Raw genomic sequence first — 19,574 nt, 5'->3', positions numbered from 1 at the left:
TGAAATTAATAAGTACAAGGTATTGCCTACCTTTCCCAGACTCAGCTCTGTATTTAGAGTACAACATTTATACCATATGGATTTCAGAATGGAAGCAAAGGGAGTAACTCCAATTCCTGCTGCGATACATACGCTGATTTGATATTGAAAGACATCTGTTGCTGCAGCTCCAAAAGGCCCATCCACAGCTAGTCTGCAGTAACATAACATAACATAGCATAATTGTATTTGTTGTAGAACAAATTGTGAGTCCAGTGGCAGATTTAAGACCAACAACGTTTTATTCAAGGTATAAGCTGTAGAAGCTTATACCTTGAATAAAACTTGGCTGGTTTTAAAGTTCCACTGGCCTCAAATGTTCTGCTGCTTCAGACCAACACAGCTACCCACCTGAATATATTTGTTACTGCTATACATCAAGTCAGCAGTAACATTTAAACTAAACTGATCACAAGTCTAATATTATCACTGTTTGAACATTTTACATTCTGAGCTATTGCCTACCAGCCATGTGTGGCTCTGCTCACTGTGCCAGATTCCTCGTCTGATGAAGTGTGCTTAGAACATACGAAAGCTTACGTTCTGAATAAAACTAAGTTGGTCTTAAAGGTGCTGTTGATAATAGGCTTGTATTTTCTGAAATATTAGCTCTGTTTCCTTTGTTACGAGAAAAAAGGACCTAATTTTATTTATTTATTTATTTATATGTTTTTATGTAGACTCATCAAGTTGCAACTGACTTATGGCAACTCTTCATGGAGTTTTCAAGGCAAGAGATGAGCAGAGGTTGGTTGCCATTGCCTTCCTCTGCATATCAATCCTGGCCTTGTTGGCAGTCTCCCTTCCAAATGATAACCATGACAAACATGGTTTCCAAGCTCTGGTGAATTCAGGCTAGTCAGGACAATCCAGGCTGTTATAATATATATAGCTGAGATTCAAGGTGGATCAGAAAATGTAAAACAATAAAATCAGACAATGTGAGACTTGAAATCAACAATATGCAATACAACTAGGATCACAAAAGATGGAAAAACTGTTCCCAAAAAAGGTATCAGATATATCATTTCATATCACTCGTTTGTTTCATATTATAAAATTGCAATTAGTGGCATTTTGATATTAAAGAGACTATTTATCACAGTATAAGAGAGCAGGAAGACTATGTGAAGAAGGGGGCCTGGCCATTTATCTAAGCATGCCATTACAATTTAAATGATTTTCAATATCTGATTGCTTGTTTAATTGCACGTCTACATTTAATGGGTGTATTTGCATATTTAATTATGACTTACTAAAAAGCATCCTGGTTTTAGAGATGGGCAGCCCAATCCAGACATAAGTAGCGGCCGGCTGCAGTTTAGCTGCCATACTGCTAGTAGACTTCCTGAGGACTTCAGCATGCTGGAGCGTGGGGAGGGGAGAGGCGTAGCTTGCTGGGAGGGAGGTGGTCACCATGGCAATGCCGCTGGCGGTGGCACAAGGGAGGCGGAGGCAGCCGGAGGGGAGGGCCAGCCCAATTCCCCCCCGATTGGCCAGTTTTGGCACATGCGCCGCGGCTCATGACAGAGATGGGGAGAGGCGGCCCCAGAGAGGCTGATAGCCATCCCCAACCCACCCCCAAACAGACAACGGAGCCAATGATGGGCAGACCATCACAGGCAAAGGAGAGACATCCCACCAACATGGGGAGGGAACAGGAGTGAGGCTGGGCATGCACACATGACAAGCTTGGCTTGGTGGCGAGGCGGGGGTGGGGGCGAGACAGGCCCGCACGTGACCACAGAGAAGCCATCAATCCTCTCACACCCTCCCGCTGTCAGAGACTCTGCCAATGGCAGGCAGACAAACGGGAAGTACGAAGTGCAGGAGTTCGCTGTCATAGGCAGCAGCTGGAATGTATGTCTGGGAGTGAGCAGCCCGGGAGCCGTGGAACACAGAGTGTGAGTGCATCAGCCGCAGAACTCTGAGTCCACTTCATCAGCCCCCCCTGTGCACAACAGCCCTGTGGGGTCGAGGAGGCTGTCAGCCTGGGCAGGCTGAAGGACGGCACTCCCCTCCCCTGTCCAGCCATGCGGGGGGCAGCGTGGCGTCTCATAGACTGTTCCCCCCTCCAAAACCAAGTCTGCCCACCCTCCCAGGCATTCCCTCGGAGAGGCCACTGACGGGGGGGGGGGGGTTGCCCAGGAACGTGCAGCAGATGCCAAGCAGGAGAGATAACAAAGGGCACAGCTCAGACTTTATTTTTCCGGAACAGAGTGCAGCAGTCTTCCTGGCGTGTGCTGGGCAGTCTCGCCATGGGAGGGGCTCCATTCTGAGAGGTAAGCAGAAACAGCTGAGGGAGTGGGGGGGGCGGTGAAGTGGCACACGCGGAAGCCTCTGTGTTGGAGTCCCACCTGCAAAACGAAGATAGAGATGGAAGAGCAGGCTGTGTTTCAGCCCGGCGCTCTCTTAAAGGGACAGTCTCTGACCCACCTCCACATAACAAAGCAGCTGCCACACACACACACCTCATGCCCTGCCAGGGCTTGGGAATGCAGCAGAGGGCAGACCAAGGGAAGGGAGCAGGCGGCAGCACAGAGGAGCAGGGTCAGCAAATGACCCCTGTTGGAGCCCACTGCCTGGTTCAAGTGCCAGAGACACTCGCACACCAAGCGGTCGAGAGCGAGGGGAGGGAGAGGCTGGGGGGGGGGGACACAGTGGAACTTATCTAGCCATGGGAAACAGTCCTTGCATGCAGAGCCTCCAGGAGCCCGGAACCCGTGGAGACCTGGAAACAAGAGCACTTAGCCCCAGGGGAGAGACCTCTCTCTCCCCCTCGCAAGTCAAAGATACTTTCAAAGCAACCGCCCTGTGCATAACCCATCACCAACGTGCCTATCTGTCCCTCACTCTAAGTCTGTATGGCCGGGAGCTTGCTGGCAGAACTTCCTGCCATGCACTCCTCTCCCTAACAACTGAGCTGTGCAAGGCCAGAGTGGAAGTATTTCTAGGAGGGGGGAGACCGTGACTGGGTGCTGGGGTGGGGGCTTGTCAGCCCGAGGCATGAGGAAATTGGTGAGGCAATCACGCCACTCCCTAAGGGGTTTCTGAGCTTCCGCAGCGGCGGAGGCAACCCTTGTTTTTGGTTTCAACGAGTGCCTATGGGCCGTGCCGCTATTTTTGCTGGTGTAAATTTGCACCTCTCGGGTGGGGGGCGTGTCATGGGCCAAACTGCTCAGGAAGCTGCCTAAGCCTGGCCGTGCCCCCAACTCCACCTCCTCCTCCATCTGAACACCACGCTGTGCCTCACTTCTGCCCACACTTGGGCACAGCCCTCAGGCACTGCTTCCCTCAGACAGAGCGGCACTTGGGCAGCCCCCCACCCACGTACCTCCCCTCCGCTGTGGTGGCGCTGGTCGTAGATCGATGCACACCCTTTCTGTGCCCACGTATCGGCTCATCTGCTCCCAAAAGACTTTCCGCCCTCCCCCTCTGGATTGTGCTGTTATTTTCTATACTGTGCAGATTACAGCACAGAAGAACTGATTTAATTTAGAAATGTTTCTACTCAGTTTGAGAACTTCTTGCTATGTAGTGAAGGACTGAAAATATGAAGAAGGGGATGAAATGATATTGCAGCATTTAATCCATATACATATTAAAATGTCTTGAGTTAAAGTAAGATTTCAGGTTAGAACAAATGTATCCCAGTCCAAAAAGAAAGATCTGCTTGATGTGAATACAGAGCTCCAAGTGGTCAAAAACGAGAGTAATAAATAAAAGCCATCAATAAACAAATAAGTAAAATTGTGCTGGTGCATAAGGTGATGTCCATTCAAATCCCATTGAGCTAGGTGGATGCATCTTTTGTTGGACACAAGAATTCCCATTCTCTATGGCAGCTAGTTGCTGCACTTGACTAGTTGTGTGCATGACTAGCACTAAACACCCCTTTTCAAATTCTCTATACATCTAATATTCAAATGTAGGCCAATCTGTAGATATTTAAACCCATGGATCAGCTCACACTGACAGAAAGGAAGTCTCAGAACTTACAACATGGCTCCCAAGGCCCTGCCACCTATGCAGCAGCTCCTGAGGGTCCTGCCTGCTGTTTGAGCCTTCAAGTGGTTCTCCGAGCAGTATCAGGCAGTCAAGGTAGGGAGGGGAGACAGATGGAGGAATATTGCCAGAGAAGGGGAGAGGAGGAGAAAGAAGAGGTAGATTTTCAGAGAAGGGGGAGCAGAAAAGGAATTTGATGGAGAAGGAGTGGGAGGAGAAGTAGAGGGGGGATGATTTGGAAGTGGGAGATTGATGATGAAGGGGAGGGGTGGGAAAGAGAGGCAGAGATTGTCAAAGAAGGGGAGGGGTGGGAAAGAGGGGGTAAAAAGTTATTAGAGATGACAGGAGATGAAAAGAAGCAAAGGAACAGGGATGGGATGCACCTTCCCTGCAAATTTGTTGCACATTTCCACTTGCGTCATCTATTCTTTCTTACACAATATTTTCAAGACCTAATCCTTGATTCATTGGATTAGAGGTGATTTAGTAACATAAATTCACAAGGCTATTAAAATACAGGATTTGAATTTAATCCTATCTGGGCAGCCAGAAAAAAAGTATAAAATGTATACTTAGCCCTTTGCATTCTCCAGTACTGTTAGTAAATTGGCAGGTATTTGAATAAATATCACTACTTTTGTGTTAGACTGCAAAAACATGTTTGCTTTTTGCATACTGAAAGCAGATATACAAAAACACATATTTGATGGTTCAAATGTAGGGCCAAACTAGATGCGATGGGGTCCAACCCATGGACACTGTTGTCATTTTAAAGGGATTTTAAAATGCTGTGTCTTGCTCAGACCTGCAACATGGTGGACTGAGTCTCCCTAATTCCCTAATTGCACCCTTTGAAGTACAGAAAAAGCCATGCCCATGGATCCACAGACACTGTCATGTCTAGTTTGGCCCTCAGTGTCAATATCCAGCATCTCCATACAAGAGATCATTCTGCTGTTGTCTCTGGTGCTATTTTATAATCCCTAGAAAAGATAAAAAGGTTTCATGGCCAAGTCAGAGGAAATAATACATATACAAATTAGCAAGAGGTTGCCACAGCACAACAGAATAGGAATATTTGTGTATGGGTTTTGTGGTGAGTTTTTGGTATATTTTAAACTTGGCTTATCTAAACATGTCTGTACAAAAAAAACATTTCTGATTTTAACTCAAACTTTCCTAAACCAGTACAACATAATTAAGCACATTTGCTCAGAAGCAGTAGATTATTAGAAGTAAAGTTTATTATAAATAATTTTTTCTCCTAGTAAGAGTTAGCTTAATGGTCCCACTGGGGGAAAATGAGATTTAAAAGAGCTTATCATTGAATGTATCATGTCCACAGGAAAAAAAAAATCATTTGATAATGTGACATATTTTAAGTAGCTTTCCTGGAGTAAAGCATTATCAAGGATTTTTTTTTGCTAGTAAGATCTGATAATACTGTATTTTGCTATAACTATAATTTATGCTGTATTTTGATATGTAAAAGAGTTTCACAAATCTTCAACTAATCAACACAAAAATGATAATTTGCAATAGTACAATTAATTATCAAACCTTGGTAGCTTCCAGGGCTCCTGAAAGACTTTTTCCTTTGCTCCAAAGGCATTGAAAAGGGCTTCCGTCCAATCTCCAACTGACCTTATATGTACACTGAAAAAGTCCTCTTCAGGGGCTGAAGTGAGAGTGAAAGGGTGCCACTCCAACAGTGAGATCGAAGGGCACTGAAGAAAGATATACTGACCAGCCGCCATCTTAAAACCACATTTCTTCATATGAAGCTCCAGAACTCCAGAGGAATGAGACACTACCTAAGCCAGATTTAAAATATACTCAACACAGTATATTGGTTGTGCTCATCAAAAGATAGCACAAAAACAGGCACAAAGGCAATACAAAGACAGATAGAAAGGATACTGTGAGTTATCATCCAATTAGTCTTCTCTCACCCTTGAGCAAACTCAGGGCTTTTTTGGAGCAGGAACACACAGGATTACAGTTCCTGTGACCTGATATGCAAGTGAGTTCCTGCTGGGCGAAACAATGGTGATCAGTGTGTGTGGCCTAATATGCAAATGAGTTCCTGCTGGGCTTTTTCTACAAAAACAGCCCTGGGCAAACTATATGCTACCCATCTGCTTCTTAAGTCAGTGACCTGGATGCAGGAATCGTCTGTCCTGGAACCTGAAAAAAATTGACTCAGGAAAGTCAGCACAGCACTGCATCACGTTCACATCTTAGCTCATCCTGCTAGTAAATATACATCAGATAAGAATGGGAAACTTTGTGCTGCATTCATTGATTTGCAAACTGCCTTTGATTGTGTTTTCTGGAAATACTTATGGAAGAAATTGTCCTCAACCACAATTTCAATCAGGCTTCTCAGTCTAATTGTGCAACTACACACTTCATCTACCTTGAAGGTGTACTGCAATCCTCATGGTCACAACTCATCCCATACCTGTTACATATATGGTCCAATAGGGATGTGTTCCAGCTCCTTGATTATTTGATCTGCTTTTGTCTGATCTACCTTACAATCTTTCCACATCTGACCTTTATGTGGCAAGATTTGTAGGCCTCTGATCCCTATATTAATACATGCTGAAGATGCTGTACTTCTTTATTGCCAGTGGGTACCCAACATGCTTTAAACCTTTTTTCCCCTCCTATGGTGTATACAAATTGCTGCATACTAAATATTCTGAATAAAAAATTATGGGGTTTTTTTCTATGTCAGGGCATCAACAGCTATGATCCTGACCTCTAGATAGTTATCAGTTTGAGCAAGTCTGTGTTACTTATTCTACTCCTCTCCTTGGAACTTCCATCTGCAACACACCATGACTTGTGCAAGTACCTCACTGACCACTGTTCTGATATTATATAGGACTCTGTGAAGTTTTGGGGGCCCTGTTAGGGTTGCCAGCTCCAGGTGGTGGTTGGAGATTATAACTGATCCATTCACCTGGAGAAAATGGTAACTCTGGAGGGTGGACTGCATTGAAATCCCTTCCCTCTCCCAGACCCTTCCCTCCTCAGGCTCCATTGAAGTTCCTTCCCTCCCCCAGACCCTTCCCTAGGCCCTGTGTATTCTCTAGGCTTCCCAAATCTCCCGCCCTGGCGGGGGACCCCAGGATTAGCCCCCTTCTCTCCCGCTTTCCAAAAAGGTGGAAGCAGGGTGGGGGGTATGGCGTCTGGGAGCGATTCCGTTGTGAGCAGTTGCTTAAGGTGGAGAGCTTAGCTCCTCTGCACGAGAAGAGCCAAGCCGAGTCCAGGAACACCTTAAGAGACCACCAAGATTTTTAGGGTTATAAACAGCTTTCAAGATTCAAAGCCCCCTTCGTCTGATCTTCTGAAGGGAACTTTGGTTGCAGTCACGCACACAAAGGTAGGAGGGCCTCCTGGAGCGGGGCAGGGGGGGAGTGGTAAGTTAACTGCATACTGCCTAGCCCTTGTAGGATTGACGCCCCCCCCCCCCCCGCGCTTTCTGGCTCCTCTCTTTCTCTTCCCAATCCCGGCGTTTACACAGAGAACCTGCTGGGATCAATTTGCAGCCACTTTGCATTCTGTCATCCCACTTCTTCATAATCTTCTTCTTTTTGCACATTTACTTGGAAGCAAATCCCAGTGTTTCAGCTGAGCTTACTCCCTATGAGGCGCAAGAAAGATTGCAGTGGCTCTGTTTCCTGCTGAAGAGAGCTGCCCCAACCTTGTGCACGCTGATTTGGGAGCGCTCTTTGAAGTAGGCATGCTGAATTAAGGCTGCTGTTCTAAGCAATGTTACTGGGTGAACTTGCCTTCTGAGCTTAGGGTTGCCAATCCTCAGGTAGGGACAGGGGATCCCCTGATTTGGAGGCCCTTCCCCCACTTCAGGGTCATCAGAAAGCAGAAGGGAGGGGGAAATGTCTGCTGGCCACTCCATTATTCCCTATGAAGATCGATTCCCATAGAATAATGGATAATTGATCTGTGGGTATCAGGGCTCTGGGGGGCTGTTTTTTGAGATAGAGGCACCAAATTTGTATCATAGCATCCAGCGCCTCTTCCCAAAATACCCTCCAAGTTTCAAAATAATTGGACCAGGGGGTCCAATTCTACGTCCCCAAAAGAAGGTGCCCCTATCTTTCATTATTTCCAAAGGAGGGAAGGCATTTAAAAGGTGTGCAGCTCCTTTAAATATGATGGCAAGAACTTCCTTTGGAGTTCAAATATGCCTATCATGCCCTTGCTGCTGGCTCCACCCCAATGTCTCCTGGCTCCACCCCCAAAGTCTCCTGGCTCCACCCCCAAAGTCCCCAGATATTTCTTGAATTGGACTTGGCAACCCTAGTATTCTCCTTTTCAACTCAAAGCTGGAATAAAATTAGCTGTCTTGGCCTGGACCAACTTCTGTAAAGTTCAGGTTAAATTTGTCTATTGCAAATTCTCTACCTCTCCTATTTGGGGGTTGCCAGCTCCAGGTTGGGAAATTCCTGGAGATCTGGGGGGTGAACCTGGGAAAGGCAAAGTTTGGAGAGGGAAAGGATATGATATCATAGATTCTACTCTCCAAAGATTCTACTCTCCCCCCCCCAGGAAAACTGATATCTTTAGTCTGCAGATCACTTGTAATTCTGGGAGAACTGCAGGCCCTACTGTATACTTGACCATCTCAGATTGGATCATTTTGTGAGTAACTGGAGCCATAAAGTAGATGCGAATATCCCAGATCTTGGATTTTCTACTTCCCATCTACTTGCTCTGGTATTTTGATCTAATCAGAAATGGCCTGAGATTTAAGATGGGTTCTCTCTCACATCTGATGCAGAACTTAATATGTCTGCCTCTTGCTTTGTGGAAGTTGTTTGTTTGTTTTTTAATCATGGATCTCTTTTGCTTGCAGTAGATAACTTTTTTTTAGGGTTGCCAATCCCCAGTTGGGAGTAGGGAATCCCCTGGTTTGGAGGCCCTCCCCTTGCTTCAGGGTTATCAAAAAGTGGAGGGGGTGGGGAGAAAATGTCCATTGGGCACTTCAGTATACCCTATGGGAACTGGTTCTCATAGGGTATGGTGGAGAATTGATCCGTAGGTATCTTGGGCTCTGGGGCCTCCTGTTTTTTAAGATAGAGGCACCAGATTTTTAGCATAGCATCTGGTGCCTCTCCTCAAACCCCCCCCCCAAAGTTTCAAAAAGATTGGACCAGGGGGTCCAATTCTATGAGCCCCAAAAGAGGTTCCCCATCCTCCATTATTTACGATGAAACAAAGGCATTTTAAGAGTGCATCTTAAAAGTGATGAACAGAACACCCTTCGGAGTTCAGTTGTGCTTGTCACAACCTTGCTCCTGGCTCCACCCCCCAAAGTTCCCAGATATTTATTGAGCTGGACCCTAGTTCTGTTCCATTTTATTGCTGTTATTTCTCTTTGGCTAAATTTAATGCTTTGCCAACTAAAGAACCATTCAGAAAATTCTCCAATATCCCTTGTGAACAAAGGTTTTGACCTTGTGTCTCTCAGACTTCTTAAACAATTTTTTTTTCTTTTCTTGGAAAGCATTTTTGATCTTTTAGTGTACTTCTCCAGTCATTGTAGAAATTACCATCTGCTTGATCTTCTGTCCAGTAATAATAGAGATGGTACCCTGACGGTTTCTAAAATACAAGTATGTGGCCCTAAGGCTTCAATATAGTTATTTAAACCAGGCTGATTATTATTCAGGAACCGTAGCCTTTTATTTCCTTGAGAGTATTTTATTATTTTAACTTTGTTGTTACACAACAACAAACCTATAGAGCAGTTCTCTTATGAGGGTCTCCCACTGCCTCCCTTTCCCTCTTACACTGGGTTCATGAGATCAGCTTCATTGTATACTTCAGCCACCTATTTGTTCAGGGTTCATTCAAGACAAATCCTTCCTGTTGTGAGAGAATGAAACTGTAATTTTAAGTTGAGTGGCACTTAAGTTGAGTGGTTATTTCAGGGATCATATCAGTTCGGGCAATTGGGGATTTGGTGGTATTTTGTTCAGACAGGAGCTGGGAGTGACTTTGACCTGATTCTAACAAAGTTGTTGCCTTCTTATAATGGATGTCTCTGGAATCATGTACAGTAAGTGTGTAAATTTTTTAAAATATTTGTCTTTCAGTGCTACTCTGCTTTATATTGTTTGTTTTCATGTCTGTCTATCTAGTGGGGAGCTGGAACCAGTATACAAAAGGCATTTTTGTCTCACAAGAAACAAACAGAGAATTCTGGAGAGGAAGATTTACTAAGACAGTCTACATGGTAATGGTGATTTCCACCTCTTGGTATAACCCAGGAATGGTTAAACTTGTCTTCCGGGTTTCAGTGCCTCGATTCTCCATTTTGCCCTATGGAGACAAATGACTATAGCAGTCCCCATAGGGTACAATAGAGCCAAAAAAGTTTGGAAATCTTGAATTCATAATGGAATCTGGGAATATTAGAAATCATCAACATTTTCAGGTTCAATATAGCTGAACCCAAAAAATACCTGGGGTTTTTTTTTTGCACCCCCCTTTGCTCCAGGAAGCATAACTATTTACAGTTCACAAACCCCTTCTATCTTTTTTAACATGGTTATTTGGCATATCTTGTAGCTCAGTTTTAGATTCTTGCAGGAAAACTGTTTTTTTTTAAAAGCAATATTAAGAGCTGAGTACTGAAGTAGTCATGAATATGGTAATGAAAATGAACTATGAGTAACACCATCAAAGAAAGGACAGAATTTTCTTCTGATGAACAAGATAACTATATGTTTTGATTTTAACATAGATAATAATGTTAAGACTATATACACACCTTTGTAACAACAACTTCCTGCTGAAACCTCCACAACCTTATCATCCTTTCACAGATGTATAGTATCACAGGACTTAAGACCCACTTCCAAGCCTGTTGTGAATAATATAAATAGAATTTTTATACCAATCCAATCACACCTTTGTTGGCATGAAAAGAGATATACAGAGACTTGTCAACCAAACAACAATCAGATATGTCTGTTCAAAGCATAAAAGGCTAAACTAAGATTAAGATTTTTATCTGATGAATCTTATAATTTTAGATTTATCAAACAGAGAATCTTAGATCTAGAATCTCATAAACTGTGTCCTGTCCAATTTTATACTTGCTCTCCTGCCTCACTTGGACTTGATCAGACTGCCAGGAAAATGGCCAAATATTTATCTGAACTAGAAGTTTTATACATACATGGCATAGTGTTCGCAGGATAGGTCTATAGATCTGAAGACTGGGAGGTGATCACTTCCCAAGAAGTCATCAACTTTTAAGAACTTAAAATGGGGGAGATATACAGGTGGGGGCCAGATATACTCTATTACACTGACTCCTTTGGGACTCATGTAAGTGAAGTCACTGTTTCCATCAGTTTTAAACCAGCCATTCAGAGGGATAAAGTTTTTCTGAATTGCAAATTTAGTTAGCTTCAAGCCACTTCTTACATTATCCTTAGATTTTCTATTATGCCAAACAAGGCTAAGAAATTCATCACTTTCAGACTCTAATAATTTAGACAACAGCATATAATCATCAATGTCAATTTTTGCATTAAAGTCCCCTGCTAGTACTGAAGGGGTCTCTGGAAAATTAACTTCCAAATCATCAACAGTTTTATCCAGGTGATCCCATCCCTGGACTTATATACTAGGAGTGGAGAAGGAATGTAAACAGAAGAAAGGATAACTGTTGCATAATCTAACTTTAATAGGAAGGCAATAATAAAATCATCTGCCACCAAAAGATTGCAAGGTCCAATATTCAGATTGCATTCACACTTAACTAAATAATGTGTTTTGCAACTGGATTTTTACAATAGCAAAAATCCACTTGTAAAACACATTTAGTGTAGGATGAATGCACCCTCAATCTAGTTGAGATTAAACAGGCTAAACCCCCTTGTGGCCTGCCCCATTCCCCCGGGCCCATGGTAGTTCTCTGAAAGAGAGTACAGTAATCAGGAAAGACTGGTTCATCCATTAGCCAATTCTCCTGAAGGAGTAGAATATCAAAGGAGGCCATAAATGTTTTAGTGCCTTTACAACAAACTCTTGAGGTTCAGTCAGCAATATTCCAACTCAAACTATGGAGTCCGCAAGTCCCTGTTAGTCAGTTTTGGGCTATGGAATTATCTGATGCAGGTAGTTCGGGGGTATTCTCTGGGTTAATTATAATTTTGGGCTCAAACGGGATAGGAATTTTCTCTCTTGTCAGGCTTGGAGCATGTGTCTCCTTACCAGTAAGAAATAGGTAGTTACAATCTAGGGGGCTGGCTAAGGATTAGGGGACCTCTATGGGTCATTTGATGATACCTTTTTTGGATTGGTTACTTGGTTTCGATCCTGCTTAATTCGTACTGGTGTATGTTGGAGTTTCTGGAATCAGGCAATAATATTGTCTTGTTCCTCAATGGGAAAGGAATGAAATGATGGAACAAGATTTGCATCCATTAGATCCATCTGCTTATCTTTTGAGGGAGATGGCAATGGGGAAAAGATTTTGGCTTCATCTGGTTGACTAAAACTCTCACAGGTCATCCTGTCAAATAAGTCTGATTCATGAACATGGACTTTATTAGTTGATGAGAATTCGATCAAGAATCTATACTCAGTAGAAGGTTGAATTCTCTTTGAGTGAATAGTTTTCCTATCCTTAAATGGGACTAGACATGATAAGTGGCTTTTTGCTCGGATTGAATAAGGAATGTGAGAGTTGGATTTAAAACAAGCGGCCCTATTGAACATCATTGCTGGGGTCCTAAGTAAGAAAAAACTTAAAATATATCTCTCCCCCCAGATTGGCCCTTGTAGCTTTTCAGTAAATTTTTGATTAATAGAGGAAACTGGTATATCCTACTTGGTATATCCTACTGGTATATCCTACCAGTTTATCAATTTTCCTTTGAAGGGGAAAATAGTCATTACAATCTGAAGGTTATTCACCTGGAGCTCATTTTTGTTTCTTGGAAAGAGAAAGGGAATAAGACCTTTTCTTGTTATTCAGAGGCCTTTCACTGCATGTTTTGTTCTTTTTACCCATATCTGAATAAAGGGGCTTCTTGTGTCCTTGTAATGAATGTTCCTGGTCCAATGGTTTTATCTTTAAAAGATAATCTGTAATGAACTCAAGCTTCTGATAGATAACTTTCAATGTGTTTGCTATAAGTGTAGTTTGCAATGCTTGCAGACTGAGATCTTGGCACTTCTTTGAAATATTCTCATCAGTAATTGTCATATTATCTTTCTCCATTGAGATAAATTAATCATTTTGGTTCCGAGAGCAAGATCTGTCCTCAGCCTCCACCTGACTCTATAGCATTAAAGGGTCAAATCTATTTTTAGTGGCGCTGAAGAAACACTAGTAAAAAAATCATCTGCTTTGTTTTGGTTTCACGTTAAAATCCCTGTCAAATGGGCAGGCCCTCTTTTTACTCATTTCATTGTGAACAATAATCACTAATATAGATCTTGCCCTATAATCAATGTGCAGCTAGTTAGCTCTAGGTTAAAATGGGGACAACTACGATTTCTTAAAAGTTTTTTTTAAAAGACTTAAAAAAACACATGCACACTTAAACTTCTTGGCCATCTGTACCTTGCCATTGCTAAGAGGATGCTTAGACATTATCCCCAAAATTCTTAGCTATGGTAGGAGTAGTTGTCATTCCATATTCTGATAACACAGATTTTCATGCTCTTGAATTTAACCGGATTATATGCATTAGCCTTTGTTTGGGATTTCTGTAATGGATCGGTTTTCCATTTTCGAAATGTAAGAAAAAGACCAACTAAAACTGTCCAGACAACTTTGAGGTAATTGCAAGCATTCCTCTCAAGCTTCCTGATAAAAAGCAGAACAAACTGATATCATTGATTAGTCCACTCTGTGTTCTCCATTTCTAGGACTCCCAGTTTGTCTGGGTGAGTCCTCAAAACCATTGCAAAAACTGCATTCCAGACAATCATTGGCTATTCTTGGGTTATACAGATGTCATTGTGTGGCAAACAAACACCTATGGCCCACTGCCCCAGTGCACAGATGTGAGCAATGGGCTGAATATTGCCTTAGTCTTGAAACAGTTGATCATTTAATTTGAAAACACTAGCTAATAGTGTTGGACTACATTCTGGATATGGGCTAAAATCTACATGCAAATCTTATCCAGCAAGGGCAGCTATGTACACAGCTCTAGTTGCTGCATTTTAAGCCCTTCTCACAGTGCTATCAAAGTTACACCTAAAATCATTGAAGTCAATAGGTTTAGAGGTATGTAACTGTGGTTAGGATTGTACTGTCAGCATTTTTTTTGAACTCATTGTCCCAATCCAGCAAGAGGATCTACAGCAGTGAGAATCTCTTCTGGGGCTCACACTTGCTGACTCATGATATCTTTACTCTCAATAAAACTGTAACTCTTCTTTGTTAGTGACAGAATACAGAAGACAGGAGTTTGCAGCACTTCAGATTATGGGTGGGGAGAGTGATAGGTCACTTACAGCCTATTGCTTGGGATTTGTAGCATCAGTGCATATAATAGTGACACAACCCATTTCACACATCACTGTGAATGCATGTACATCTTGCATATATGTATGTGCATCAGTTTGTAAGAAAGAGCCAATGTACATTTACTTTACAAATGAAACCAGGGATTAGAACCGGGATGAATCTGGGGTTTCATTCACATGTTCAGCTGTGCATGCATTCAATGTAACATGTTAATTGCTCAGTACATGTATAAAGAGAAATCAAGTGTCCCCTGTACAATCTGATCAGAAAAGTGCTTGTTGCTCAATAGAAATGGCACCATTAAACCGTGAGCCCCTCTAAAGGACTACACTGCCTTGAATCTACATTCTTCCACATAGCAAGATTGCTGATCATAGAGCTAAAAATGAAAAGAAAGCACAAGTTTTGATGGGCTAGAGCCCACTTTGTTAGATGCATAAACCTATATTTTGTCTGTGGAAACATTCACTTAGGCTTATGAAGGCATAGTGGTGCTTGGTGTAAAATGTCACTGATGAAAAGTAGATCATTGGCCTAATTACTTGCTAAAGAAAAGGAAAAGCAAAGGGCTTTCTTTTTTCTGTTTGTATTGCACAGACATAAAAACCCTGGTGAGGAATTTTTAAACTATTTGATATCGTCTTTGAGAATTCAGCTGAGGCTTTCAAATATGTTCCTTTGATCCTTTAGCAAGCAGCTGTATCTTTAAAGTGTCCTTTTGTTGGAAATGAATAGTCTTTGATGGCCTGTTGAGTGACCAAGCTTCTTTCCTTGTATTCAGGATGCTTGCCTTTTGCCAAGGTGATGAAATCATTAATATTGGCATTAAATGTTCTTGAATGAGTTGAAGATAGGGACTGGGGATACAGGCTTTTGTACAATGATGACAGATTAGCATCATTAGTAGGGAAGCCTGGTAAAATCTGTGAGGCTCTTTCCTATACATGAAGACTGCATTGTATGCTCAAAACAAAACAAAACTCTGTGAATTCTGTGCTTTACTCAGTTCCTTGGCTAGCTTGCTGATTTTCCATTTGATTATCAAAAAAGCAAAAGCTAGGTGCTTTCGAAAGGAATGTGGATCTACTTAGCCATGAACCCACCTGGATGACCTTGGCCTCATCATTCAGTCTCAGCCTAACTACTTCACAGGGCTGTTGTGATGAGACCATGACGAAAGAGGGAAAGAAGAACCATGCACATTGCCTTGAGTGAGAAAGGGTGAGATAAAAATGTGATGGGTACTTTGAACTCAATGTTTTGACTGTCTTGGTTTCCTGTTTTTGGCATTGTTTAAGTGACACTGAGGTCATTGGCTTTTATTTATATTATGGTCCCACATATCTGCCTTAATTGTTTGGTAATGGGTGTTCTTTACTGAAACAAATAAATTCCTTGGCTATTTGTTTGGCTATTTGTTTGTTGCATCTGGTTTCATAAATATCACAGTTTTTGTATGTTGTAGACTAGTTGGTTTGTGTAAGACAACTGAATGAAGTTTTTCATACAATGGCTGCAAATATTAAAGTCTTTGACCATGGTCATTTTTTCTCAGAAAGCCCAGAAGGGACTGCTTGCTGGAAGGGGTTAGAATACTTCTCCAACTCTTAGCTAATAGGCAAGGAAAAGGGAACCTTTCAGAAGTTAGGGAAGTGGGCTTCCCTAAAGGAAAGGTTGTGGAGATACCTCCACTCAGATGGAGGTGAAGGAAGGCTATAGGAAAGAGTTCCTGGAGGATGCTAAAGAACTCCCATTGGAAGCTTGGAGGTTAAAGCTGAAAGGGTGATTAGAGGAGAATCTGAGGCCATATTTTAAACAGGAGCTGACTAGCCTCAAGATTCAGATCTATCTTGAATTTGCAGGGATCTCTGTTAGGGGCTATAAATCTAGATCAGATATCTGGACTGCATTTATAATTTATAGGCAATGTGAGCAGTTTAATCTAAGGAGAGCATAGGACAGGTTTTTTGGTATTAGCAAGATGCTAACTCTTCAACTCATGGGACAGGTTCGAAGGCATATTGGGACAAGAAGAAGAAGAAGAGATTGGCTTTACAGCCCTCCCTTCACTTGGAGTCTCAGAGTGGCTTACAATCTCATTTCCCTTACCCACAACAGACACCCTGTGAGGTATGTGGGGCTGAGAGAACTCTGACAGAAACTACTCTTGAGGGAACAGCTCTGACAGAGTTATGACTGACCCAGGGTCACTCCAGCAGTTGCACATGGAGGAGTGGAGACTCAAACCCAGTTCTCCAAGATAAAGTTCTCTGTTCCCAGTTCTCTGCACACTTAACCACTACATCAAACTGGTTCTCATCACAGTGATGAGGAGGAAGCAAAAAAGTTACTAATCACTATAGTACCATGGATACTATAGTATTCTTCTGGGTGTGTAAGAAGAACTGACCAGTTGCTGTTATGCTCATTAATATCAGTATATGGGAATAAGAAGTAAATAAGAAGCATTTACATTTCTGCACTGTATTGTTTTATTTTGTGAGGCATTTGTACCTTAGATGCATTCAACGACTTCTTTGTAGAGATTTGTAGAGATGCATTCAACGACTTCTTAATATGCAGGCAGAGTAGTTTTAAATAATAGTTTCACATGGGAACTAATCTAGGTCAGCCACTAACATCTTTGCAAATTATTGACTTTTTTTCCTCTAACATTGTGTTTTTATTCCTGTCCCCTTTCTCTTCATTGCAGATGTTTTATGAGTAGCAGCCTAAAAATATTTAATCTTAAATGTAAGAGTATTATCAGTAAAGCTTGTGACAGAGTAGACATGATTGTTACTTAATTATTCCCTGTGGGTTTACAATGTTGCTAGAAGAACGCCATAGCTTCCATCTGATAGACTTTTAACTTGTGCTTTTCTCCTCATTTCTTTTAGAAATTTCCCCTGCATCATTTTTTTGTTCTTTGCACCATGCAACTAGGCAGGGTTCCCCCCCCCCCCGAACTAAAAGCCTAATGGTAACATATAATGGAATTCTCTGATGGCTCAGAAGGCATGACTGGTAGGGATGTGGCACGCTCCCCTGCAAACAGGTTCATCAGGCAAACATGCCCTATTCAACAGGTGTGATCTCATTGAGCTAAGCCTAGGATCTGGATGGTCTGCAGCAGACTGAGTCAAACAGCTCTCACACTTCTTTGCAGATGTGCAGTAGCTGTGGCAGTGGGATTTCATTTCCTTGTGGTGCCTTGCAGTCCTTGCCTTGCAGGTGCTTTGGCATCTGCACAATATGTGAAACTGATTCTCCACCAGGGTCATGAATGGTCAGGTCATCAAATATCATGGGAGGGGGTAAGCCATAAGCCTATGTGAAAATGCACATGCATGGAATAATTTAGGAAGACAAAGAGGTAAAGCAATGCTAATAAAGGGTTTGTTTGTAATCTCTGACTGATTTGTGAACTAGTTATACAGCCCCGTGGCGCAGAGTGGTAAACTGCAGTACTGCAGTCCAAGCTCTGCTCATGACCTGAGTTCAATCCCGGTGGAAACTGGGTTCAAGTAGCTGGCTCATGGTTGACACAGCCTTCCATCCTTCCGAGGTCAGTAAAATGAGTACTCAGCTTGCTGGGGGGGGTGGGAGTGTAGATGACTGGGGAAGGCAATGGCAAACCACCCCATAAAAAGTCTGCAATGAAAATGTTGTGATGCAACATCACCCCAGAGTCGGAAACAACTGGTGCTTGCACAGGGGACTACCTTTACCTTTTTACCTTTATACAGCTGACTGGCCAGTGGCATCCAGTGAAATGGGTGGGAGCTAGAGCTCTCCTCAGGCTGTGTGAGAATGTACATGTGAAAAACACAGCTGACTGCACTGTTCTGTATTTTTCACATATGTGAACAGTAACTTGACAGACTCAAACTGCTCATCAGCAGCCAAATAAAGAACAAAAATTGGCATCCTGTTTGCAACTGAAAAACATAATAGGAACTGAAACGATGTGTGTTCAGTAATCACTAATGAATGGAAATAATCACTATCAAATGGCAAAGCCATTGTGGCCCATGATCTTGGCTTTATGTAGAGCCTTGCAATCCAGAGCAGTTGGAACAATGAATGACTCATGATGCAAGTATTATCCTTACCGCAGGGTCATTTCCAGAAAACTGTGGCATAGGACACTGAGCTGCTGTCTCCCACTCTGAATAATGATCTTTACAATATGTGACATTGTGCAGCAACAGGCTCTGAGGAGTCTGGCCACGGATGAACCATCTAAACAGAAAAAAAACCAAATACACAAACCTACATTTGAGTCAACAATGCTTACTCAGTTTTGTTTTCATTACTGTCAAAAAGTATCTCCAGGAATCATGAAAATTTGGCTCCAGTCACTCTCAAAGCCTTAACATTTTACCAATATACAGATGGAATATTGAGAAACTATAGATCTGTTTCAGGTGAGCACACAGAAGACAGCAGCAGCCTTGCCTTCCTGCCAGCCTTTTTCTATGTCACCCTCTGGATCAAGTGTACCCCCTCATAATACTATGGATTTCAGAAATAAAATCATGCCATGAGATACATAGGGATACTCACCCCATACCATGGAGAACCAAGCCAATAAATAAAACAATGAATAAGTGATGAGTGTACCAAAACACTTCATAGAATGATCTGGTAATGGTATCTGTGGATGAGGTCATTATCAGAATTAAAGACACGGTGATCAGGAGACCAGTCATTCCAGCAGTTGTTGTTAATATATCAGAAATTGTGTTCTAAAAAGAATACAGTGTTTTTTTCAGGAAGGCTGAATTAATGTTGCAGTTTCACCATAAAAACTAATGCATGAAACAAAAATTTAAAAATGAGATACACTGTGAAATTAATTTTAAAAACACTTCTGTTTCCCACTTAGGTTTGTGCCAGAAATTTGTGAAATTATTAGCTGCAATTTGTTTGCTTCTGTGAAATGAAGAGAGGAAATTATACAATCTTAGCATTGCCTGTTTTGCTACATGGG

At 42.3% G+C, this 19,574-nt stretch overlaps 1 protein-coding gene across 1 annotated transcript in view; it reads right to left on the bottom strand.

Annotated features, from left to right (window-relative positions):
• Nucleotides 1-19,574, bottom strand: part of LOC132590506 (NADPH oxidase 3-like) — a 46,874-nt gene that overhangs the window by 11,422 nt on the left and 15,878 nt on the right. The window contains exons 6-10 of the mRNA XM_060263412.1: nucleotides 19,148-19,329; nucleotides 18,694-18,823; nucleotides 10,853-10,945; nucleotides 5,605-5,858; nucleotides 31-193 (exon numbers count right to left, since the gene is read on the bottom strand). Coding sequence (XP_060119395.1) covers nucleotides 31-193; nucleotides 5,605-5,858; nucleotides 10,853-10,945; nucleotides 18,694-18,823; nucleotides 19,148-19,329 — 822 coding nt within the window. The remainder of the gene's footprint in view (nucleotides 1-30; nucleotides 194-5,604; nucleotides 5,859-10,852; nucleotides 10,946-18,693; nucleotides 18,824-19,147; nucleotides 19,330-19,574) is intronic.

This window comes from Heteronotia binoei, unplaced genomic scaffold (genome assembly GCF_032191835.1).
Source record: "Heteronotia binoei isolate CCM8104 ecotype False Entrance Well unplaced genomic scaffold, APGP_CSIRO_Hbin_v1 ptg000072l___fragment_3, whole genome shotgun sequence".
NCBI classification, from domain to species: Eukaryota; Metazoa; Chordata; class Lepidosauria; order Squamata; family Gekkonidae; genus Heteronotia; species Heteronotia binoei.
The sequence above is the reverse complement of the archived record's forward strand: the minus strand, read 5'-3'. Positions and strand labels throughout refer to the sequence as shown.